Source organism: Plectropomus leopardus, chromosome 1 (genome assembly GCF_026936395.1).
Source record: "Plectropomus leopardus strain MGB_pleo_1.0 chromosome 1, ASM2693639v1, whole genome shotgun sequence".
NCBI classification, from domain to species: domain Eukaryota; kingdom Metazoa; phylum Chordata; class Actinopteri; order Perciformes; family Serranidae; genus Plectropomus; species Plectropomus leopardus.
Window position 1 is genome coordinate 36,786,389 of NC_142176.1, and position 27,360 is coordinate 36,813,748.

General features: G+C 38.6%; 1 protein-coding gene across 2 annotated transcripts in view; it reads right to left on the reverse strand.

Annotated features, from left to right (window-relative positions):
* rhpn2 (rhophilin, Rho GTPase binding protein 2) overlaps positions 1 to 10,655 on the reverse strand; it is a 36,765-nt gene extending 26,110 nt beyond the window's left edge. For both annotated transcript variants that reach the window (XM_088080892.1, XM_042484238.2), the window contains exons 1-2: positions 10,459 to 10,655; positions 4,029 to 4,144 (exon numbers count right to left, since the gene is read on the reverse strand). In XM_088080892.1, coding sequence (XP_087937018.1) covers positions 4,029 to 4,144; positions 10,459 to 10,524 — 182 coding nt within the window. In that variant the 5' untranslated portion in view covers positions 10,525 to 10,655. The remainder of the gene's footprint in view (positions 1 to 4,028; positions 4,145 to 10,458) is intronic.
* Positions 10,656 to 27,360: the final 16,705 nt, after the last annotated feature.

Below are 27,360 nucleotides of genomic sequence, written 5' to 3' on the forward strand. Positions count from 1 at the left end.
TCGCAGGTAGGGCTACAGTCAGACCTGCATATGATTTAAAGCTGTACATATAAAGCTAAGAGCATACCTGAAACTCAGAAATGCATCCAGGCTGCTCTCTGTGCTGCAGCTGGGCTGATAAAGACACACACACACACACACACACACACACACACACACACACACACACACACACACACACACACACACACACACACACACACACACACACACACACACACACACACACAGAGTCCATTTGCCCCTGGCCTTGGCTGGGCAGACTATGTGAAGTACTGGAGGAATGCGGGGGCTTCTCAGGCTGACAGAGGGCCAGTGGGCTTGTACAGACCTAACAGACACATACACATACTAGCACACACACACACACACACACAGCAGTATCCTACCTCATAGTCTTTACACAAACGGAAAGAGAGTTGATCTGAGAATCCCAGTGGGAGAGGAGGTGGACGGTTATACCTTTTGTTTCTTTAAACCCAGTGTGACAGTAGATACTACAAGACACTTTTTAACAGCAGCCCCTTACAGCTCGCTAAGCCTAACACCACCCTGACTGCTGTGGGGCATTTGATCCTTGCCAAACAGAAGGTGGACAGTAACAGGAGGAACTGTATAACCTAATGCAATCCAACACAGTGAGCCTGCAATAAACACTTCTTTTATGAAGCTTACAATATTCCACGTCTGTTGACACTTCGTCACAGAGCTGTTGATTCAACTCTGGGATTTTTTGAGGCTGTGCTTTTCCCACGTTTCCCTGTAGATTTCCTGCAGTTAACGACAACAAAAAGTTATAATAAGATGACTTATGGCTCTAGATGTTTTCGAACTTCTAATTTTGTGTTTCCAGGCAGCTCGCTGTTGACTGACTTGTTTTTTTCCAGTATAGCAGGTTTGGGTGGTGTTGCATTTAAAAAGTGTTGAGGGAAACACATCATCATTTTCTGTCACTGCTCAGGCCCAGATTGGATATCAGACTAACCAGTAGATCTATGTCAAATGTAGAAAATGTTGACAACTGTTCCTCCCTTTCTTTTCCTTGGCAATTTAAAATGTAACAAAAAATACACCTCAGATCACCACAAAAAACACAATAAATAAATGATAAACCAGAATGTCAGCTCATCGTGGACACTAAAACTTTTTTCTACAGTTTACACAGGCCAGCACTGACCTTTTGAGAAGACCAAAAACACAAGGGAAGAAAGTCAAGATTTTTCTAAATGTGACACTAATAACAGAGACTTGTAATTACAGGGCAGTTGTGCAAGATCACAAAGTATTTCTGAAAGTCACCTATGTTCTATGGCACATCTGAAGCATTTGCCTTAAAGACTACAGAAGAGAGCATCAACAAACGTTAAAAAGGTCAAGTACAACTGACGACCCTTAAACATTCTACAGAAACTGTACAAACGCACAAATCACTTTTTGACTGGTGCAGCAGGGCCTCAGCCTGGCTTGAAGCTCTGCGGCTTGGGGCAAAAAAATCAATAAATAATTAATTAAATGAATAAATCTGTTCCGTCCAAAGTACCTACTTTCACTATATCAGAAGCAAAGCCTATATTTTGCTTTACAGGTGACTGCATATCGTGCTATATCCTTGATTTGATATCCTTGACAAGCACTGAACATAAAAATGAGCCTAGCATTAAAATATCTCAGTTAAACACACAGTATGTTTTAAACAATTGATGCCACTTACAGTCTTATGTCTGGCTGACACTGGTGTAAAAGATATAAATAAGCTGTCAATATGCTTCATTATAACTAGAGATGCAATATTGGATTTTTTGCTGATATTACATATATAAACTTTAAAACAGCTCATTTGGCTGACAACCAATACTGATATATCCACCTTTTCCCCCACCTAATTTTAGTGATCATCAAGTCTCTGCTGTAGTGGAATCATATTATGCATACTCTTATCATGATGGCCCACCAGCAGACTGAAGCATGAAATGCAATTCTTTTCAATTCATTTATTGTGCAAAATTTAAAAAAAAAAAACAAACTTTAACTTATGGCTGATTTTTGTACATGTTCTCCTTGCCAAAAAAATTAATAAATCGGTTTGTTATATCTGTATGAAATCAGAATGTTGGCCAACTTCAATTTTTCATTTTAAAGCCAATGCTGGCCGATACTAATGACGTGCCAGGCCATATTAGGGCTGGGTGATATGGGCTGAAAATTATAGTATGATACTTTACGGCTATATCTCAATACATGATATAAATCTTGGTATAATTAAATCTCCTCAAAAACACTGCATTAATGCTAGTACTTGGAGACAGAATCAAGCACTGCATTTTTTTAAATTTTTTAAACCAAATTCCCATTTTGATGTGACGATATTGTCGGAATGACTACTGGTACTTTGAAAAAAATATAATACAATTCTATTTTTGATTAATAACCATTGGTAATTCAAATATGATGACAAAGTGGGTAAAGGTGAGTATTAAAACAAGTAGAGCAGTCGAAGTCGAGAAAAGTATACCATTTTACTGTAATGTAACCTTTAAAATCAAGAAAAAATTATTTACTACATGTTACAATATAACAATATCCAGTATCTACAATGATATATCGTCTCACATCTTGATATGATATAATATCTCTATATTACACAGCCCTAGTGCCAAAATTATCAAACACCTATAATCATAAGTGCTTGCTGAATGGTTGAATAGCTTCAGAAATCCCTTTTCTGCTGTTTCCACTGTCTACCTAGTTAGTGGGGGCTGTGTCTGACAATTCCTGCAACTCCAACAACACAAACACACAATGATTAGCCAGCTTTGCAAAGGTGAGAAAGGATCTGCACTTGTCTCTCGAGATGTCTTTTTTCATTCTTTAAACAACCACTTCTGTCACTTTTCTCATGTACAACTGAGTGTCTTCCAGGAATGTCTTATGTCCTCCCCTTTCTCTGTATAATGTCTGGCTTTGCACTCTAATTTCAACAACACGGTGCAATTCTCTTAACGTGTATTTTGACCCTTAGGCCAAAGCACGACGACTAGTTCAAAAACAAAGTGCTTGTCAACAGGTAGTCCAAAATTCACGTGGAAATGCCGGAAACAGCCTTCAGAATGGTAGCTTTATGTCAAGAGAAGCCCCCCAGACAGACTGAAGAAAAAGCCTGAGGTTGCAAGGTGCATGACAGGACAGTAAACATTCGCATTTTTCTCTGTCATATTGTATCTGCCGAGGAATCTGATCTCAAATTTAGCCATTCACTCAAACTGTAACAGGTATTTCAGCAGTAAGAGGACATTTCTCCATTTATTTTTTAAATCCTAGAGAATGGAGACACACAGTCTGGGAGCTGTTGACTAGATATGTCGCACCTTTCTCCACAGTAAGTTTTACCTCTATAGCCACATGAAACTCGACAACACACAGCAGAAAGCCAAACTCTTCCGAGTGACAGAGGAAAAAGTATTTTACGTACTGTAGCTACGTACAAAGGCAGCAACAACAGCAAGAGTAAAATTACAAAAAGCACCCACATCATTTTAAAAACTATATGCTTAGCAAAATGTTCACATTTATCGGAAGTTTCTTCAAAACCACATCACAATAGCTCTTTGTTTCCATGCTGCGTGGAATGCTCGTCCTCCAGATTGCTACCTCATATTATCTGTCCTCCTGTGTTGTTTTAAGTCTCACCAAGAATTCATGACAACTCACGACCGAACGACGACGGACATGAAGCCAAACTTGTCCCAACATCAACAGGCCAGCTGGAGTTTACTAGAGGTCACATTTACCACAGTGACATAACTGACTAGCAATACAGCCGAGTGAATGAGACATGGATGAATGGCCTGAGAAAAGGGAGATAAACTTAGAACAGCTTATGTAATACATGCCAATGCATAACTGAGTTTACACCATCCTGCACGTCCCAATTAAAAAAACACTTTGTAGGAAACTGATATATTCAGCAGACACACAAATGTACAGTATGTAAGCATGTTTGTATTATGGTTTATCAGTGTGATTCTTACTTCAGCAGGTTCTCAGCTCCAGCCCTCATCCTCATCTGTTTGATGATCTGCTGGTTCAGGCTGGCTCGCTTATTCTGCAGTTTGCTTCGTCCAGTCTGTGCGAACGGGTTACAACCCTGAGACAAAGAGATGACGGGACAAATATGTCAGCAGGAGGTCATATTTTGTGTTATAAGTCGGGGGAAAAAACTTGGATGGGCATAAAAAAAAAAATGTGCATACTGCAAAGAAAAGAGGATTTTTTTTTTCTCATTGAGGGTTTTATGCTGCAATGATTTTTTTTTTTAAATCATAAAATAAATTCTCAATTTTCTTCAAGTCATTCAAGTTTTGTATTTACTTATACCAGGTGAGTCCCAGGCTTTTCTTTCATAAAAGATTGTTGCTTAACAACTGTGAATTGTGGCTGCACAATCGACTCAACAAATGTCTTTGTTCTTGTTCAGAGAATTCAGAAAAGGCTTTTGTTTAAATATGAGTCAGTTCGGGTCAAAACTGACCAGCTTCACAGGTTTATTCTTAGATCTTCCACCCCAGATCAATTCACTTCAACAGAGCTGGCAAATATTATTCTTAAGTCAATGTACTTAATAACAAGACAACATTTGATTTAAAAATTCCTCTGAGGTCAAGATGTTTGTACATTTGGCTTCAAAATTATTTAATGTGAATTTTGAATTTACTTTATTCCCTTATGTAACAGTAGAAATAAAGCTAAGCCGGGTATGGAAGGAGCTGCACCTTGTTTTACTGTACTCTCACTCTCTGTGTTTACACACAATAGCCAGTACATAACTGGACTGTGTGTCCTTGTCCCTATCACAACCATAAGTGACCCAGCCTAACTAAGTCAACAGGCCGTCACTCACACCAGTGCAGATAAACTGGCCTTAGACATTCATACTGGTTGACTCACAGTGCAGCAGAGGCGTGGTGTGTACTGTACCCGATATCATAAGATCGGCATGATGCACAAAAACCAGTCAGCTCAGTAAAACCAGTTAGTTTACAGTCAGCAACTTGGGACATGACACTGTTTCAGTTTTTACATTAGCAACATCAAGGTAAACAGTCCAAAGTCTTAACACTCAAATAACATGTGATAACCTGTGACTGCAGAATGATCACAGGTGAAACAGAACCAACGAGAAAGCTCATCGGTGTTGTTACATATTCATGTCTCATACTTTTTTTAAATCTCAAAGTGCAAGTTCACATTCTTTGATAAACATCAGCAACAGGGAGGATCCACTGACTCGTGCTCAGCAGAGCAGACAGCCTGATTCCAAAAAACTCCTCTGTTACCTTGAAACAGGGGTGCTGCTTTATCCTATCAAGTCTTTGGATATCAGCACAATTTTTACTGATATCACACCGTTTGCCACGATACAATTTTGGGACAAAGACAACCACCTACACACGATGTCACCTTTTTTCTGACGTCAAGGAGTTCCGTCAGGAGGGCATAACACACAGGATTTTTTTTTCTTGTTTTTCTTTTCATGTGTTTTTTTGACAAGGACAATTCACAGCTACTTAGCTGTCCCAGAGCTAACTATATGCTAGTTATACATCAGTGGTCCCTTGGCAGGAGACGAAGAATTACATGTCTGTTAGCTGAAAAAGAACACCTCAGATTCACACTATCCCTCTGATCCCCACCTCACCACTACTGTAAGTAAGTCATATAATCTGATTTCCCACATTGACACCAGCAGAAGTATCCGTAAAAACCACATCCGTCAAGAAAGACAGGGTTTTTTGTTGTTTCTTTTTTTGTATTTATTTTTGTATTCTTTTTTTGGCATCCTCAGGTTTGCTTGTTACATGATCAGTGACAGGTGTGCAGCATTAAGGCTTATTCTAACACCTGATATGGATAATGTTTTATTTTTCATTTATTTAAATCTACTTACAATATCCACAACACACACACACACACACACACACACACACACACACACACACACACACACACACAAACACTTAATTTGTGGACCATAAGGCTCTACAGGATTCAACAACTATTGATATGAGTGAACTCCCTGTTGCCAAACAGTTGGAGGCACATTCCACATAACTTTAACATCCTACATTCAAGCCGAGAAGATGATTTTTATTGCATTTCTTTCCCGTCTCTGCTCTCTTGTTTCCTGTCTGTCTCTACACTGGCAATTCTCTAATAAAGGAGAAATGCACAAAAAGTAATCTTAAAAGGAAAAACAAAATCAGTTATTATTATACTGCTTGAAGGAATTGTTTTTATTTATTCAAGTAACTCAACGTGTATTTGTTGATGAGTGTTTTGCCTGCGCGTCACCTGCCATACCTCATTTTTTACATTTACATCTCATATTGCTGATGCTCTTTTCTAGAGGCTTCTTAAAATTAGTAAGCAGAAGTTGATTAAGATATAGGTGACAGTGTCTCAAGTACGAATTTCAAGATCTCAGGTCAACTGGTCGCATTTAACTTGACATTTTCTCTACAACCACTCCACTGTAGACACTTGGGTGTACTTGTACAAACATTTCACTGACCTAAGAGTTTAATGATTAACCATTCACACAAATAAGAGCTTTGTTAATTGCACAACAGAGCCATATCAAGGCTGCCGGGGGCGTGGCGCGGCTATTCTTAGAAAGACAGCAAGCCCAGGACGTCACGTATGACTGGAGAGGGCGTCGACTTGTTGCAGTATCTTGTCACATCAATCATTACATCAAAAGTGAGGTGTATGTATGTGTGAAAGAACAAGGGAGTGGTTAGTGATCGCGTTTCCATTTTTAATATGTAGCAACCTATGAAACTTCAACCGATGCATTCCAGAGTGATGACTGTGTAGCAACATGGCTCTGATCAGCTGGTCACTGAGCATTACGTCATGTTAGTTACAGTTAGTCCATAAAACTGACGCTTTGATATCACACCTGTAATTCTCATAAGCTAAGGGACATTGTGACTTTTTCTTTTGGACAGTAATGAAAGAAGTAACCAGATCTTGTACTTCAGTAAAAGTAGTAGTCTAGAAAAATGTTACAAGTAAAATTCCTGCTGAAAATGAAAATGCTACTCAAGTAAAAGTACAAAAGTATTAGCATCGCATACACTTAAAGTACCAAAAATAAAAGTAATAATTATGCAGAATGGCTTATTTCAGATTCATATGTACCGTATAACTGGATAATAATTATTGATGCAATAATTTGTTTATCACCAAAATGTTGCAGCTACAAAAGTTGGAGCTCATTCATAATTATGTTATATACTGCTGGGTAGTTACATTATTATTTAATAGTTGATTTATATTTCGTATTAATAATCTGACTAAGCTGTCAGGGAAATGTAGTGAAGTAAAAATGATAATATTTCACTCTGAGAGGTCTGGAGAAACAAAATTGAAATACTAAAGTAAAGTACAAGAAGCTAAAATTAAAATTGTACTTAAGTACAATATTTGATTAACTGTACTTAGTTAGATTCCACGACAAGTTTTGGTTTGTCTTGGACATTGTTTGCTGTCACTTTACAGACCATTAAGATGAGAACTTGATCAACATTATATCAAGTGACACATGCAAGTGAACATGTAGCTCTGCCTAACCTCTGAACCACTCCGGTAATTGAACCAGTCCTACCAATTGGCAAACTCATACAGTAGGGCCATTATCTACATGCGCACAAAATACTTTGTCACAGCATAAAACAAAGACAGTCCTGTCCGCTGTCATATCCCACAAACAACCAATCACTCTCCTGTTGTATAACTGAGGCTTCATAAAGAACATGTATTCATGGGACACCAGTTGGTTTATACAACTGGTGCTTAAGACTGGCATCCAGCCAAGCAGAGGCTGCAGCCACTAACCAGTGCTGACAGCAGAACAGACTCACAATTGCTTGTTCACCCTAGAAATACACAGAATGGGTTTAGTACATCAATATCTACGCCTCTTTAAGATGAAGCAAATGTGAAGCTGAATTCATATGTTCCCTAATTGACTTCACACATTAAATCTACTCCAATTACGCTGGGGACGATTTGGCAGATTGCTCAAAAGGGGGTGCTCTTCATTCAGTCCAAAGAAAGACATCTTTATATCCCAAGAAAGACACAACATTTGATCACAGCTTAAGCTCTCATCTGTCTTTTTCCAACACAAACCCTGCTGAGGGAGTCTAAGTGTGTCTCCGAGTCGAGGGAGCTTGTCTGGTTTCTGAACCGGGACACATGTTGTCAATTTGTGTCTGTGGTCTGGCTGAAGGACGGCCTTGGGCCAGATGCTACGTCAATGCTCTCGCTGGCCGAGGAGGATAAGGAGAAGAATCATGCCGATTCGGCTTTTTGTTCTGCCATCTTTCCATCCCGCAGCGGTCCAGTCGGGCCTCAGCCAGCTGGAGGTGAAACAGTGGACGGCTGGGAAGGCAGCCCTGAGCCACAACAGCTCCCCGGAGCATCGGTCGAGCCCAGTGAGGCCTTGTAAATCATTAAAGTCATTTTCACCCAAGAGGAAGAGGGGCACAGAAAATTGGAAGCAAAGATCGCTTTGGCTCTGCATGGTTAAAATTTGACCAAAAAGTTTCCAAATTGCAAATCTCTTTAACATGACACAATGAGAACACATAAGTCATTGCTTTGTGGTTTCGGTGAATGTGCAAGTCTTTCTATACTGAGAGGGGTTTCAGTGTTCAACCCTGAGAAATACAGAGGACAAAGGAAATGTAGATGATTCGGAAAAGTAGGATGAGTTAGACTCTACAATGTGCGTTACAGTAGTAAACAGTTCGTGATTGAGATATTAGGCTCTGCAGTCTCCCATCATGTCCTGTGACAGTGCCAGACCCCGGCTCCCACTGACATTTTTTTATAGACACAGGAAGTGCAGCACAGAGCCTAAATCCAGACAGCGTTCAGAGGGGGATTCGGGGGGATTGAGAGACACAAAGGCCCTGTTCAGATGCCCATCTAAACAAGCTTTTCTATAAAAACACTTTGGTTGAGGACACTAGTACAAATGTAGAGGAATGAGACACGGACCACAGCATGGCAGACAGGGAACTCAGTAAAAACACATTAGATAATCACTCAGCCACTGCCAAGTGCTTTTCTCATAGCCTCAAACGCACAGCTCTAGGAAATGCTACGGTTACATTAAACGTGAAACTGGCTAAAGAGGTTTCTCCGCTGGTCCTGATGCAGTTGATAATTATTTTAAAGATTACATTTATATGATAGCTCATCAGCTCATTTACATGATGAAAAGGCATCAAGTTCCACACAAACACCAGCAGGGGAAATACACATCTTATCTGGTCTATTAATTTAGATAACCTGGCACTTAGATTTCCATTTCAATCATTGAGCTGATGCTGTTATCCACAGCGCCTCTAATGTGTGCAACTGGAGGTAATCATCAAAAAGGTCAAAGGTCAGGGCTTGAGTGTTCTTACACTAATAAACACAGCAGTCATCTGTAGTGAAGAAATTATAAAAGAAACAAAAAATGGGCTTTACGGAGGTATTGCCCTCATTCAAGAGGTAGCGACAAGGAGGCTAAATTTAAAAGGCATGTCAGCAAAGGAATCATCATCCACAACACTTCCTGTTCAATGTCAATCATCATCACAGCCAGCCGGGAGCTGATGGTGTTAATGATGGGATGTTTGGTCACTGACCTTTCAGGTTCTCCCACTATCAGTTACTGCAGGAGATGCAGCTATTCTTGGAGAAACACACACACACACACACACACACACACACACACACACACAGCTGTGGCTGACAGTGCTGTGCTTTCTGCTGCTGTTGGTGACACATGGGGAGCTGCAGTTTTTGTTATGCTAAATTTGAGACCAGAGCCATGCTGTTTTAAACAATAATGTGGCATTTTCAAACTTTATTTTAAAGTGAGTTTTCTCCATGTGGTGGTTTGTACACCTTTATCATTATTATTATTATTATTATTATTATTATTATTATTATTATGTTGTTGTTGTTGTTGTTGTTGTTGTTGTTGTTTGTTTTAGCCGAACACATGAGCAAAATATAGTTCCCGTCAGTTATCATTTAGTTTCAAACAGTGAACATAGGTGGGTTAATTACATATATCCTGTAGTTACATGAGCCTAGAATTACGACATAAGATTAGCAAAAATCACAATACAGCTTAATTACAGCTCATCTGGTGAAGAGTGCTCATTTAAATACAACTTGTCTGCTAGCATAAACTGAAAAATACGCTCAAAAAATAGAACAAAATTTAAGTCAAGCCGTAACCATGTCGAAAACAGTGAGCTAACATTAAGCTAAAATCGTTATTTAGCTATTTTCAACTGTAAAAAATGTCCGCTAGCATCTCCGTGTCGGCGTGCATTACGCAGACGGATATATTTTGTTTCCAAAGTGATGTGACGAGAAAGAAAAGCTCACCTTTTTGAAATAAGTGCTGTCCCCTCCGCTGTCTTTGATGCCGTTTGGTAAAAGCGTGTCTGTCATCCTGAAAGCTCACACTCTGAAACTATCCGGGGAAAGAAACAAGTGAATTCAGCGTGTGTACAAAGCAGACCGCTGCTGTTCAACAGGTGTGTGTATCCTCTCTCCTCCGTCGGTGTGTGTGTGTGCGCTCACTCAGCTCAGCCGGGACTTTTCCAGCACAAAATACAAACTCCGCCCACATGGAAACAAGGACTGGGTGGTGCGTTCAAAACCCTCACCCCAAAAACTCACCGGGCAGCACCTGTTTTACTCAGGTCACGCGGGCTGTAGTAACGTCATGATACGTCAGACCGTAAGACTTACAAGTTTCACCCTGAAAATATTTTTCACCAACATAATTTTTATTTGATATCCCCTAAATTTAAGTCTGTCTTAAATAAATAAAAGCAAGCAAGCAACTTGGTAATAAATGTTTCACAATTCCCAAGAAATGAGTATATTTAGAAAATTAGTTTTAAAAAGCTAGGGGAAAATATCCAGGGAAAAAAACTAATTTCTAATAACCATAATTACATATTTAAATGTATGTCACAAAATTTCTATAATTTTCTGTAATCACTTTTTCTAGGTACTTGTCTTGCTTTATTATTATTATTGCTATTGTATTTAATTAAACTTTTATTCAACTTTTTAAATGTATTTTTTACATACATTTTCAGGTAATTTTCTTGAACTCTTTATGAGATTCTTCCTATTTTTTGGGTCATTTTTTCTGTGGTTTTTCATTGCCCCCTTCCCATGTCTGACAGAAATCAAGCCAATTTGCTTAGGTTTCAAAGGGTTAATAAAGGCCTACTGGATTTGTTAAAAGCTGTATTTACATTTTATATTGACGGTTGTTATCAAAGTCCTAATTTTGAAAGCGTGGCATTTGAAAAATTGTTTGACAAAAAAGTTTGGCATTGTTGTGATGCAAAGACATAAATGAAAAGAATGTGCATTTTAGGAAAGAAATGTCTTAAATCCACAATAACACTTTTTATTTTTAATATTTTGACAGCACTGCTGAGTGTTGAGCATGAGAAGTGTTTTTTTCCCTTGTAGACTTACTGACAAAGACATGCACATCTATTACATAAAGGGGAAGGAGACAGATGGTACTGACATAAACAGATACATCGATACAAAGACTATTAAAAGTAATATAATGTAGGACATGCTATTTCTAACTGCAGTTTTAAGTGTTTGCCTGAGAACAGCAGTGAAAGGAACTGTGGGCGAACTGAACTTTACCTTTCAGCTAACTTTTATTTTTTGACAGTGCTGTGTTTAACCTTTTGAAACTTGAGCAAATATCTTGATTTATTTAAAAAAAAAAAAACTTGGGAAGAGAGAAGATTTGCAAGAACAAAAAACAAACAACAACAAGGTAACAAGGACATTTCCTGGAAAAGGTGCTTAAACATTTACAATAATAATTACATAATATAAAATATGTAATTAATCAATTAATAAAATAATTTTCCAAATCTACTTATTTCTTGCAGAGCCTCAAACATTGTTTACAAGTGGCTCGTTGCCACAAGGATTTAAATACTTCTGAAGGGCATCTCAAAGCAGCACAAGAAAAAAGATGTCACCCTAGGTTTCAAAGGGTTAAAGGTACCTCAGTAGTGTACTATATTGTGGTGTGTTTAGGTCTGTTTGTTTCTGTGGTGAAACAAGAGAAACCATCTGTTTGTGTGTGGCTGGTTTTGTCATTTAGAAAGCAGGTTAAACTCCTGTTTGTGGAAGAGGTGGTTATTAATGTCAGGGGAGGATTATTGATAACAATTAAACAGAGCTGAGTGGAGCGAGGGTGTTGCTGAAGCTCGTAAACTAGGCCACGGCTCTCTTTGTCTGGGACATTTCTCCATCTGAAAGCCAGACAAAGGTTAATACGGAAACATTTTTATTCCTAGCCTCATTCAACATCTGTGTAGCTGAATAAATTTGTTTCCATTTGACTCATGAATGCTGAACACATTAAAAAGTGCATACAGATTTTCTTTTTTCTGTGGCATTTTCTCTTGGGCTTATCAAAACCATAATTACAGACTGAAAGTAAGCAGTTCATTAAAGTACTCGTATCAGTTTGTACATATACCACACAGTCAGTGCAGATAGCTGCCAACCTCAAGCCTGCTTCTGTTGGAGGATTCTGACAGTTTAAGGAAGTTTTTCCTTGCTGTTGCGCCAACTGTTTGCTCATGGTGGAATAGTTGGTTCTACATAAATGAAAAGGGTATGGTCTAGATCTGCTCTGTACGAGACAACTTTTGTTATGATTTGGTGCTATAAAAATAAAACTAACTTGACAGGAAGCACCATGTCGGCACGAAACCACAAGTCACAAAGGTTTATAGCTCAATTAAGACATTCACATAAATACCAGCTAATACCTTTGTGTAGAGCACTGTTTCTCATATAGGGATATGCATACCCCTGGGGGTACGTGGAGGTACTCCAGGGGGTACGTGAGATTTTTAAAAAAAATGTATTTTAAAAAATAGCAGTCATGCATAACTCCTAAAAAATAATTATATTATAAAACGTTCAGTAAAAATATAACTCTAAGTTCATAAACTGAATTTTATACTCAATATTCAATTTCACTATCCTTAAAAAAAACAGACTCTCCCCAAACCAGGATCGTTTGACTCTACCTGTCAAATGCCATCACCTGTCAATCAATCACTTGCCGCCGTCAAGACACAAACAATGGAGTCATGGTTGAAGCATAGCAGTAATGCTGCTGAAAACACGGAGAGACAAGTAACAAAGAAGGCGAAACCAGAATCGACGAGATACCGTCAGTATGCAGAAGATTATGTTTTAATGGGATTTATGTCCATGAGTTGCAACCCTGAAATTTAAAATGTTTTTCAGTTACAATGTTGTTTAATAAATCAGACACTGATGGCACAGTGCTGTGTTGTACCTCTATTTTTTTTTCTACCAAACATGTTTTGTGCTGGTCAGGGGGTGCTGGTCAAAAATACTTCAAAGGGGGAACATTACAGAAAACACTAATGTTTGACAGAAGACGTGAGAACTGGGGTGCCTGGTGGCTCAGTGGATAGCTCAAGAGCCCCATGTATAGAGGCTGTGACCTCACCGCAGCGGCCACGGGGTCGATTTCAGCCTCGGCTGCTTGCCCCCCCCCAAAAAATCATCTTTAAAAAAATTGGAAGAGGTGAGGACTGGAGGTCTGAGTTCAAGTCTTAAATGACCATTCACTCTCCTCAGGCGGAGCACTTTCCCACAGTACTGATGGATGACACAATACTGTTCAAACCAGTCAGGCTGGTTATGTTGGTGACCAGCTTACAAAGACCATCAACACAAGATGTTGTGTCTGACGTTGTTTAAACTGACAGACATGATGGTCTGAAAATCATACATGAAGTGACAGAATATATGTATGTATCACTGTCGCTCTTAACGTCATTACAGAGGTCTGCACTTTAGTTACCCAAAATACTGCAAATTAATGCAGAAGCTTCTGCATGTGGGATCAGGAAAATATAGAGCCACAAAAAATAAGTGTGATGGCTAATTATGCTGTAAATAGTTTTGATACAATTACCACCCGCACTATAATAGTGTAATTATTGATCAACAGAAAACAAATTGTCAATATTTTTGAGAATTGACTCATTATTTAAATAATCAGGGAAAATGCAAAACATATGTTGGTTCTAAGTTTTTGAACTATGAGAATCTGTTGGATTATTGGTTCCCAACCTGAGGGTACTGACCCCAACTAGGGGTCACCATAGATTCACCAGAGGTCCCAAGGCTTTCTTGATTTTTAGGGGTGTGAGAGAACTTTAAAAAAAATATATATACACTAGACCAATATCTTAATATTTCATCAATTCTATGTGGAGAAAACTAAATTAAATAGCTATCTTTAAAGTTAAGTAGTCTCTGCTAAACAACCTCATCCTGCATTAGTGAAATACACAACCACATGAACAAAGTACTAATGAAACAACGGCCAAGCGTCAGGAAGAAGAAATCAATTGAAGATTTTGTTAAAAATAAATAAATAAATAATTTAAAAAGGAGTCATATGTGTGATTGTTATTAATAATAAGAGACAGAGAATACTATAGAACACTATCAAAATGAAACTCATCTTTTTAGAAGAAATAATATTAAAATTCATCCACAAACTTCTTGCAGTTATTGCATTCACTTTGTGGGTTAATTGTACAGTTTATCAGTTGATCTATATGAATTATCCATCAAATATGTCACTGTCACCAGTTTACTCAATGACAGAAAAGGGTTACTTAAAGTAAAACGTTGGGAACTACTGAGTGAGATGACTGCTGTTGTACTAAATAATATCCACCACTAGATGGGACTAGAGGTCAATATTTAAGCAATAACATTGTCCATTATTTATCGTTTTACACTTTTGAATTACTAGATGCTTCTCTCCTCCTTCAGTTTTCAGTTTGTTTCTTTGAATAACATAAAAATAATTCTACTTTACTATAACCAGCACACATTTATGTATTTGTGTGATAAGCTGACTCAAGCTGTATGGTGTTTGTGTTGAATCAAGTCATCAGTTTTTAAAAACTCTTACTAATTAATAAAATAAACTATTGTCTTAGCACTGTAGACACTGTCTTCCTCTCCTCTCTCTTCATCTAATGGCCCAATGCCATTTAGGTGTGTCTATAAGCCATAAGCAATGCCAGTGCCTGAGAGCATCCACACCTCTCATCCAGACTTTCTGTCTGAGAAAAGTCTTTCTTCCTTGTCACCAACTGACTTTTCACATGTACATATATGTTACTGTAAACGTGACATGAAAGCTTGCAATATGACATCCATCAGTTTGCACTATTCCATTGATTGACAGGTTACAAAAAAAATCTACCTTGCATATATGTGTTATTAGGAAATATAGCTAAGTACCTTTAACTATTCCAGTAAATTATGTCACTGAGCCACACAAGGGCTCTGGAGCGTGCACACATACGTAAATGAAGTGCAGCTTTATTAATTAACTAAATATACCTGCTTTTCCTGCTATGACAGATCTGCTGTAAAAAAAAAAAAAAAAAAGACCTATAAAAGGATGAGGATATTGTTTTATTGTTCTTCATTTAACTGGGAAATAAATTACTAGGAATATAGAGATTAGTTTCAAAGTGAACTCCATGCTATCTTATAACAGGGAAAACATTGTTCGTTTGTGGGTCAAACATATATCACACAGTCCTTGTAATCACAGGAATAATGAACAGCTTACAATCAAAGGAACACGTGGCATGTGTTTCAAGATGTCTTGCACTTTGTTTTTGTGTCCTGTTCATTGTGAGTACTCCTCTAAAGTTTTGAGAGCATATGCACTCACATGACCATGGATGCAGGGATGATAAATATCCGAGTTCCCATTGACATTGCACGCAATGTCAAGAGGGCATGTCAAGTAAACGTCTGAACTTACTTAAGCTGCTTATTTGAGTTAACCCAGCAGGCCCTGGCACTTGTGGCTGTAAAACCACTTTAAAGGTTTTGCCTATAATCACAGAACTTGGCAGGGTGGTCAGAAACTGTGTGTTTTTATTCAGAACATATTTTGCAGTGTTTTTGCTATGAAAAATGGGCAGTCTGTAGTCTTCACAGGCACTGTTACACATTTTAAATGTTTAGGGGATTTCGGACCTGGAACATTAAATGGTTAGAATTAAAGAAATACTTCACCTCCCAAATGATCATCTGTAAATCAATTACTTACCACATTTTATGTTGAACTATGGAAGAAAACTTTGTTTTTCTTGCATGCCCACGCAGTGAATGAAGAATCCAAAAACATAGAAAATTCTCAGTGAATTAAAGCAATAATGGCCCAAGTTTATCCACAGTAAAACATGTGTTTAAAAACTCTCACATAACTTGTGCAGTAAAATCTGAGTCTCAATTATCCATTTTATGCTCAGTACCTTTAAAATGTGTGTTTTGACTAATACTTTACACACTTCTGCAAAATCAGTGTCACACACAGAGGTGTAGTGTGCCTGCGTTGTCTAAGCAGGCGTTTAAGTGTTTTGAATAGTAGTAGGTTTTAGTAAAAATGAAGTTTTGGGGAAGTACCGAGCATATGACTGGATTAATGAGACTTGAATTATATTGCACGAGTTGTCTGAGAGTTTCTAACAGATGTTTTGCTGTTGTTAAGAATTCTCTCATTTTTTAGATTCTTCATTCATGGAGGCATAGGAGAAATACAAAGTTTTCTTCCAGAATTCAACGTAACACAGGATGAGTAACTGATATACAAATGATGGTTTAGGGCAGGGAGGAGTATTTCTTTAAAGGCATTGAATACAGATAGCCATGCTCGGCTATCAGTACCATCATTCCAAAAGTTGGCCCTCAGAGACCCATATTAGTGAAACCATATAGAGGTCCCTGCCTGTTAAAGAGTGCAGTGAACTGAGGGCACTTTGCCTTTCCGCTCATTTCTCTTCTCCTCACAACGAAGCACAAAGCCGATTGTAAGTGAACTGCTTCCCGGCCGCTTTTCAAAAGGCAGAGGGGGCACTGCAGTGAACAACGGGCACCGGCGTTCAACCCCCGGCCCAACAGGAAGAGCTGAGGGGTTGCTATGCAGCTCTGCTCCCCAACTGCAAGAACTCTGGGTTCCCTGTTAACAAATGATGTGTGGTGCGGGCAGTATGGCAAACCATTTGAGCAGCCACTCAAGAAGCTCTACAGTAAGAATAGATCAAGAGCTGGATGAAAGAGAGAAGGAGCCAGAGTGATAGCTTATCCTTGGCTGCAAAGTGATGTTGGGCTATTGGCCTCTTCTCCTACCTTTCTTTCTTCTTACATGTTTTGGTCCCCCTTTCCTCATTCCTCCTTTTGTTTCCCTCCACCACTCCTTCATCTCTACCTGTCTCTGTCCCTTCTTTCCATTCTCTTTTCTAAATCCTTTTTTGTCTCTAGCTCCCTCACAAATTCAATCCACTTTCCCTTCCTTCTATCTCTCCTTCCATCATTTTTTAATTCTATTTTTCTTTCTCTACATTTCTGCTTCTGATACTTTTTATAGACTCGTCAATATGCTGTAGTCACATGATTCAGTAAATCGTCAGCACCTTAGTGTATCTGATGATAAGACCATACTACAGTAGAGTAGAATAAAAATGAACCTCCCCACACTATATTACACCCTAAACAGATTTAAACACATCAAAAATATCAGATTTTATTTTTCAGAATTTTAAAACCGTAACTGGAGACTTCCTCATTAGAACGGAAAATTATCCCCTGATAATCGCATTAGATCTGTGAACAGAAGTTTTCAAATATATGGCCCATTCTGAAATAGTCAAAGGTATTAAAATTCAGAGCAATTTGACTGAAACCACATATAAAGATGACATGGAGGATTCAGCCACCACCTGTGGGGATAATGACTGCCAAATCATTTCAGGCCCACGTGAACCCGAGATAAGAACAAGTCTTGACAATGTAAATTAAATATTGCTCTAACAACTGAAATGAGGAATGAGTATCAGTTTGAGGAGAACAAAACATCCCATTAGCTATTAGCTCCTGATAATCTTTGTATTTTGTGTCCTCAGATTACTGATTTGTGCTTTCTTGGCAATGGTGTGAAGTTACTGTAAGGGCGCTGACATTAGCTGGATCTGGCTGATGGTGCAGATTTGCTGATGTGTAATGTAGGGACGAATAAACAGTGAAAACTGTCTGGTGGACAGTTGGATAATCTTAATCGACAAATTGTAATCAATGCAGTTTTATTTTGGAATGAGATAGCTGGAAAATCTAAGGGATCTGCTAAGACAGTAAAGAATCTGGAGTACTTCATACAAAATAAATGCAAACAAGCCTAAGAGTCGACAGCCATGCTAACTGTGCTGTGACACTGTGCTTTGAGCTAAATGCTAATGCTCAGCATGCTGACATGTGAGCCTTGCCTCCAACTTTATTCATTAAGCGCTGGAACGTTGCAGATGCAACTGACAGACTGAAAGGCATGACAGAATAGACCCCAGTTGGAGTGTGTTGTAAAAATTTCTGTCATAAAGTGAATCCAATAAAACAGTTTACTACAGCTTTTAGTGTGCATATAGGGCTCATGCATTCATAAGACAAAAGCCCAAAGCTATAAAGTTAAACTAAACCTTTATAGATTATTCTCTCATTCTCTTCTTGGAAGGGACAAAAAGAAGTGAAAGCTGCTATAACAGTGATCCTTTCTGTTTGAACAATACAAGCACTCATAACCAAGTTACACCTGGCTGTCTTATCTTCACTCTTTCCTCTAGAGAGTTTTATAATTTATCTCTGTGAGAACAGGAAGATAAGAGCTTCACACAGGAATAGAAGAGGATGGTTTGATGAAAGATTTCTGCACACTGAAGGTCAAACCGACCTGCAAGCTGACCTTCACACCCAAATTTGCTTTATACTTATTTCAGAGCTCTGTAAAGCACTTGAATTGCCCTATTGTATAAAGTGTGCTGTACAAAAAAAGCTGCCTTGCCCTGCCTATACTTCTGTGTCCACGTGGTGGTGAGGGTCCGCCTTGATTTGCATAACGTAAATATCGTCAACCGCCCATACCCACAACGGTCCATGCATGTCTGTGTGGACGTTCATATGCAGCCCAAAATTTGTGACCGTACAGACGGTGCGCATAGCAAGTGTGCTGACTGCACATGCTTTAGTTACAAAATACAATCTCTTGCTCTAGGGATGCAAATTTGAAGCAATTTCTCCAGCCAATAGTTGGCATGCTTAACAATTATATGATCGGCAATCATTAATTATTTATTTTTCCCATTAGAAAACCATTTTAACCACTGACCTGACCTACTGTATGTTCAACACAAAGTCAGAGTAGGTTACATTAGAATAGATGTGTTCCTACACAAGCTGTGTAATATCCGAGACACCAGTAAATAACTAATGGGTGCACACAATGCACCGACTGTGTCTTTCAAACTTACAAAAAAAAACAGAGGACCAACAACAGGATCCCTTCAGCCACGATACAGCAATCCACAATTTAAAGCGAATGTTGGCCAGGGGCGTAATGTGGGGAAGGTGGTCCTTTCCCTACTGTCTACCTCACTACCTCTATTGCTTGATGTAAGTTTGACATTTGTACAACATCTATCTCTGAACTCAGTCTTCATTGTGATCTAGCTCCTACTACAATTGATGTCACCAACACCACATTTACCATAATGACACATACACAGACTCACTTGGTGAAAACAAAACCAGTTGCCACAAAGTTGTCATGGCTGGCAACAATTTCTTGGCTGTATTTAGACCAGTCTTTAAAAGGGAATACCACAGAAATTAAGCATCCCAACCATGGTCGAGGAAAGTTCAATCAATATTTGTGAACATGAGCTACTCTCTCTCAAAGACAGAGACTGGAGAAGAAAGTCTAAAACGTGTGATGTCATTATGTATAAAGTTTGAGCTGCTCCATAGACTTTTGGAGCCACAGATTGTTGTTGTTTTTTATTATACCCAAATGAACTTTATTCTATTGTAGTGTTCTCAGTTCTGAAATAGAAAATGTACCACAATATTCAAGACATTCCCCTGACTGCTCTCAGTGTCATTTGTAGCATCTTTTCTTATTCATTGTGTAAGGAGCAGCTCCAGACTTAATACCTTATGATGTCACATATTTGAGTTTTAGCAATCTTGGATTTGGGAGAGAGTTTATCCTGTTTACTAGAATGTTTTTCACTGTGATAGACTATAGGAATAACACGTATGAATTTTGAAAATGGGTGTAGTTCCCTTTAAAAATGGTACAAGCCTTCTCAGCCTGTTATGAACTATTGAGTGTAAAAATACAGACTTAATAGGATCCAGCTTCTTAACTGGGGCATACTTTTTATCAGATGGTGTCAAATGCATCCAGGTCAATAGACAGCTCTCTTTTGATGAGGCCAGAGGAAGCTTCTTATCAACACAAATCCTTTGGTTCATCCTCCAATGCACCCTCTAAACCTTGCCTCTTCTTCTCCCTCATTCTGTCCCATTATTCTCTCATTATTTCTCCTACTCCTCTTCCTTCTGTTCTCCCTGTCCGCGAGCTCCTCCTCCTGCCTCTATGGTCCTCTTCTTCCTCCTGCCGCTGTATTGGGATGCTGTGATGTATTTGTTTACAGCACGACTCCTCCCCTTATGCCACCACAGTATTTTGGCTGTTGCCCCCTCCATCTCCTCCTCTTCCTCATCCCCTCCTGCCATCACACTGAAGCCAGTGTTTCAGCCTGCCTTCCTGTCACCAACAAAGCATCTCCTCTCTTTGTTGGGGCCTCCTTTTGGAGAGGGAGGCCGCCCTCCAAGTTAATTGTGCATTCGTTAGCATTCGCCTGCCGCAACTTAACAACTTAACTCCTTAACTGTAGATGAGGCAGTGTGGTGTGAGGGTGTGTATTTTTTAATTTTTCTCATTATTTACTGTTTAAGGCTGCAGACACATCACTTGATGCAACACAAATGCTGCCAACAATATTATATTGCATTTTAAATTGTATTGAAGCTCAGAGCCTTTAAAGAAAGCTCAAAGAGGTTGGATTCCACAAATTCACATATTGGATATCAGCTGAGACTGATGGGAATGTCATTAGCTTTGCAAATACTTTGTCACCAACCAAAGTATTGGATACATTCAAAATTCCACCCGACAGAAAGCTAAGGGATCACCAAAGATTTGGCAAATAATTCCACCGCGAATATAAATATGTGCATCATATTCACGTGCCTTGAATGTTATCACTCAACTGAAAGGGCATTATCAGCGGCTAAGCCCCATATAAAGGCCTGCTACACCTACTTGTAGATTCAGAAGGGCGTTATCAGCCCATTCAATGGTCATTACAAGTTTGTAGTGTTTCAGTTTTCTTAGGTTTAAGTGCCAAAATGACATGGTTAGGTTTAGAAACAATCACAGCTGGGCTAAAATGTTGGTTTTACATAGATTTTGAAAAAAGCTCTTGAGTGAAAGTTTAATATTTTGCCCTATCTGACAGAGGGTTTATTTGATTGCATGATAATGGCCCCTATAACAAGGTAGTGCCGCAAAACCCTTCTAACCTATATCCATGACACTTATCTCTGCTGATGTTGTCATTTAATGGAATGGACAAATTAGATGGACTATGTTTATAAAGTAATATGTATATAGTTAAAGAGCCGCTTAAAGTGCTTGACAACACAGGCACCATTCACACACACATTCATACACTGGTGACTAAGGGAACCATAAAAGTGCCACTTACTCATCAGATAAACATTCACATGCACTCACACACCAATGGTGTAATTTGGGGGTTCAGTATCTTGCTCTGGGACACTTCTACATGTTAATTGCAGGGGTCACCTGCTAAGTCATCACTACTTAGACATTGCTTTAATGACAAGGGTTCATTCATCCTATACTTGTTTCATTCAAATCACAAATGCAAACTTTGTGGTGACACTAAAGGAAAAGTCAGGCATCATCAGAGTCATGAGGATACGTCAGGGAACCATGAATGTCTGTACCAAGTGATGTGACAATCAGTAAGTAGAGATATTTCACAAAGTGAAAACTTTGTCCTGCTGTAGGAGCTACATGAAAAGCCAGGTGATCACTAAAGTGTTTGGGATTTATCTCTCTGTGGAACATAAATGTCTTTACAATGTCAGGACAGTCTTTTCAATATTTCAGTACCCTTAGTCTGTGTGTCCCTGTGAAAACTGGGGGCACTGGCATGTATTGCATCATCATTTTTGATAGTAATCTCACTTTTTTTGTGTATAATGCATTATCCCCTGACAATGTCTTAAAAAAAATGACAACTGCATGGTTGCTCCTCCCACAACACAGGCAGCAACTCCACTCAGCAGCCACCTCTGCATGGATCCACAGCAGGAACAGGACTTTCAATTCCCACTGTCACACCAGTTGTTTTTCACCATAAACCACAAACTTCCTCTCTTTCTCTCGCCAGAGCCCTTTCTGTCAGATCTACACATTGAAAAGGAGTCACCTGGTTGATTTGTGCTACCTGGGATTAAGCCAAGTTTCAGTGAATAAGAGGATATTAGACTACCTGATATTCTGTTGGAAACTGATGTGGCATGGAGGTCAGTTTATTATGTAACGGCTGTACAGTAACTAGGATGCTAGTTCAGCTGGAGTCCATTCTCCTCCAGGAAGTCATCACTGCACACAAATACACCGCAGGAGAAATAATTAATCATTCTGTAGTAATGTTTCATTCTCTCTGTCCCTGTGGCACATGTATGCCTACTTGGCTAATTGGTATGAGTGTGAAGTCTTTCAAAGGTCCTTCTGAAGAGGAGACCAGACGACCACCCCTGGCGTGCAAACAAAGCAAGAAACTATGTACTGGTAAATCCAAAACCACTATTCTACCATCCATATTTGGTTCAGGTAATGTTTTTTTAATTACTTATATTTCAACTTTGAAAAGACACACACACACAAAAAACTATTTTTGTTGAACTGCAGTCGTTGTCAAGGTTTAAAGAACAACCCAATCGAGTTTTCTACACAGACCTCCTCTCAGCAGGAGGAACACAGGTGCAGCTAACAACATTAACAATGGCTCTGTTCCATTAAAGTGTGCCAGTAAGCCTTCCCAGTAAGCCAGCATGAACACCAACAAAATTGAATGCAGCCATTGTTCGTATTTCTTAATTACACCTGTGGTCTTCATGCTAACAAATTTAATTAGAATTACTGCCAAGTGGTTGTATGACTCCGCAAACCGGTCTATATTTTATATCCATGTCTTTGAAAACATGGATATTTCTCACACATACCCCCCCGGCAGCACAGAAGATCTATACAATCAGCACAGTTTCTACCAATGCCACCAATTCAGTATCTGAATAAATGTCTCCCCTTCTGTTCCTGAGTTATGATGCTGAGTAATGGCCTGAAAAGTGTTTTGCAGAACATTCATGCCATAGTTGACCTTTGACCTCTTGGGTATAAAATGCTTGATCCTCATTATTACTTCTTATTAAATATTTGTGTGAAATTTGAGCCAAGAATTATGGAAGCCCTAAGCGGACGTGTTTTTTTTGTTTTTTTTACAAGCCGTTTTCTTGATATAACGAGATATTATCTTGTTTATTTTCCTGAGATATTATCTCGTTATCTCGAGAAAACGAACTTTGTTTTCCCGAGATATTAAGTCGTTATCTCTAGAAAACGAACTTTGTTTTTTTTTTTTGTTTTTTTTTAACTTTATTGAATGAACGAAGAAGTGGCAGGTGGATGATGTGACAGCAGGTGCCGTGCGGTGTTCAGCACGGACAAATGCGCAAGGTAAGATGATTATTAAAGGAACACATCACCCAAATTCATCAGTAATCATAACTAGATTATTATACTGTTGCTCCGGTGCTTTTTGGTACGTGCAGGTTCTCGCCCCTGCACGCATTTGTCCGCGCTGAACACCACACGGCACCTGCTGTCACATCATCCACCCGCCACTTCTTCTTCTGACGTTCATTCAATAAAGTTTAAAAAAACAAACCAAAAAAACAAAGTTCATTTTTTCAAGATAACGAGATAATATCTTGTTATAACGAGATAATATCTCGTTATATCGAGAAAACGGCTTGTAAAAAAAAACAAAAAACACGTCCGCTTAAGGCTTCCATAAAGAATAATGCATGAGTGATGGCCAAAAAATATGTTTGTGATGTCACCATGACCTTGACCTTTGACCTTTGAAGACTAGATTCTAATCAGTTCATTCCAAGTGGATGTTTGTGACAAATTTTAGGAAAATCCTTGAAGGCCATCATAAGGTATTATGTTCACAAGAATGAGACACATGAAAGGTCACAGGGATTTTGACCTCTAAACACCGTATTCTAATCAGCTCAATGTTGAATCCAACTGAATGTTTGTTTTCTTTGTCAAATCTAAAGAAACTCCCTTAAGGTGTTATTGAGATATAGTTTTCACAAGAATGAGACAAATGCAAGGTCCCTGTGACCTTAACCTTTGACAACCAAAACCGAATCCATTCATCCTTGAGTCAAAGTGAAAAATTGTGCCAAATTTGAAGAAATTCCCTCAAGGTGTTCTTGAGATATCACATTCACAAGAATGAAACAACCTAATGAATTAAACATAATGCCTCTGGCCTAGCCTTTCACCAGACTAAGGCACTTTAACAATGGCTTTGTTCGATTTAACTATCCCAGTGAATCATGACGGTCTGAGAGCAAGTCAGTCAGTCTTCATTCACCTACGCTTTTCCTACTGTGACATGTCAAAATGTCTTCTGTGAAAAATGCTCCCACATATGACTTTTTGCATCCACCTGCTCACTTTTCTGCTCTTTCAGTATCTGTTGCCACTTCAAGCAGATGACCAAGAAAGCTACGTGATGGTGTGACAAAAAACTGATAAAAAATAATTTTTGTGTGAGGCAGGTTACTAGCTATCACCTGGCCATTTCCATATGGGAGCATCTGAGTGTTGATTGATGGATTTTTGGCAAGCAAATTATTTCACACAATAATGAATTTGTTCTCAGGTGTTGCATACCAGATTTATGCCAGGGCTGAACTGACTCAGTATGGAATTATGTTTGCCTGTTGAGGTGCCTCAACTGCCCCACTCATAAACACATCTTTTCTGAATGAAATATGTTGGCAGATTCTGTTTTTTTGCAATGCTAGCAGCACGACTCTATGGTAGGTTATGTCTTTTAGTCCTTCTGTCAACAATTGTTATCAACATAATATACTAGTTAGGCCCATTCATGCCCAAAGTTACCCATTTGAGGTGACGGGCTGCATGAGTGGCAGGCTGTCTACTGATAATGTCCTTAGCTTTCAGTCAGATCCACAGCGCCAGGCTTCAAAACATCCATTATTAACAGTCTATGGTGAGCACATACTGTATGCATTACTGTGTTTACATAAAGCCTAACAGAGCAACTAATGCAACTGTTTATAGTCCTGTTTTCTATTTATTATTCAAATTATTGAACTCAGTCTTGTTTGTTTCTGCATTTATCACTCAGCCTGTCAGTGACATATTTCGTAATATCTGTGTTTTCTAATTCCATATTTATCTTGTTCAGAAATACAGTGAGTCAACAGAATGCACCTGTATACCATCACAAGGGAAAGGTAGTCAATAAATTGAGAGTATCTGAATGTTAACCAACTTAATCTTGTGGCTGACTGAAGACAGTGTGTTGAACAGTATAGTGTCGACCCTCCTCCACGTTAAAAGCAAAGGGCTCATATTACAGCAGCCCTAAGGGAAAACAGACACACCTAATCCTGTCAGACTAACAATAATCTATTTCCAAGGAGGGGCAGGCAGACGTGTTTGTAATATTGGTTTGTAAATTTGAAGGAGTTTGCCAAAAAAAAAGCAATAAAATTTGATAATTTCTACATATTATTTTGTATTAATTGAAGAGGACAGTTTCCCTGTGCGGCTTGATTTGTTAATCTTTTTTAAACTACTAGCAGACATCTTTGGGTTTACTATGATCTGGTGACATATATTCCAACTACACATTTACAGCGTGCAAGATCAAACTGAGCTAGGTCATGACGATACAGTGTGTTTTCAGGGGTAAATAAAAAAACATACATTTAAACTTTTATCTTGGTGGATGCTAAGTTTAAAAAAAAAAAAAAGTAAAACATACATACTTTAGGTTAGGCTTGTTAAAGGTTCTGTATGTAACCTGTTTCTAGTGACCTTTGCTCCGGTATATGCACTCTGTAGCTGCAAGCAAGTGGCTAGGAATTCAAGACTGACCATGACCGACCACCATCCTGTTTGTTGCGTTAACAAAACTAGAAACATTACACACTGCAATGTTCCTATATTTCATTTGGGCATATGGCTCCATAAGACTAAGTATCTTGCTGTTTGCAAATTACTTTATCAACGGCAGATCCATGACGAGTAGCAAATCAATGGCTAACCGTATCTCACGTTACCGTTAGCTTGTTAGCTAACTCCATGACTCTGTATCACTCCTGGCTAGTAGAAAGCACTTTGTATCGTTACATTACTTATTGCTGAATAAATCAGTATCGTTTACCGAAAATATAAATCATGAATCACATTAGCTGGGGAGGTAACTTTGGAAGCTAGCTAGCTAACATGTCCAATCAGATAGTATTTTGCTAGCAATAACGCTAGTGAGCAAGCAAGCTAAGTTAGTCAGCTAGCTGTAAATACGCAATGCTGCATTGGTCTGGTGTTGGTTGGTATTAACCCTTTGAAACCAGAAAAACAGGTTTGATGGATAGAAGGCAACGAGTAACTTGCCAAGAAATGACCCGGAAAATTGAAGCAATTAGTAAAAAGTTACGAGAAAATTATCTGAAAATATGCAAAAAAAAAAGAAGGGAAATCAGAAACAACAAAATGACAAAATAATAAGATATCTATCTATTTTATATATTTTGTTAGATTTGTTTCACAATTTTAAATGTAAAACCATTTAAATTATAAATAAAGAGATTTCCCCCTTTTTTGTGTGTAATTTCCTAACAACCCTAATTGCTGAGGTAATTTTCTTGTCACATTTTACTTTTTTTTTGCAATTTGCAATTTGCAGTACCCAAGTCTCTAAGTGCCTTTTTTCCCCCATGTTTTCGAAATAAATCAAACCAATTTTCTCAGGTTTCAAAGGTTTAAAAGCATATGAAAGCCTTCTGAACACAGCACATTAAAACTGATGTCAATCCAGGTTTAAAAGGGTTAATTGAAAGGCCTATGCACATGGAATCTGGGTAGTGTAATTAACAGCCAGACCA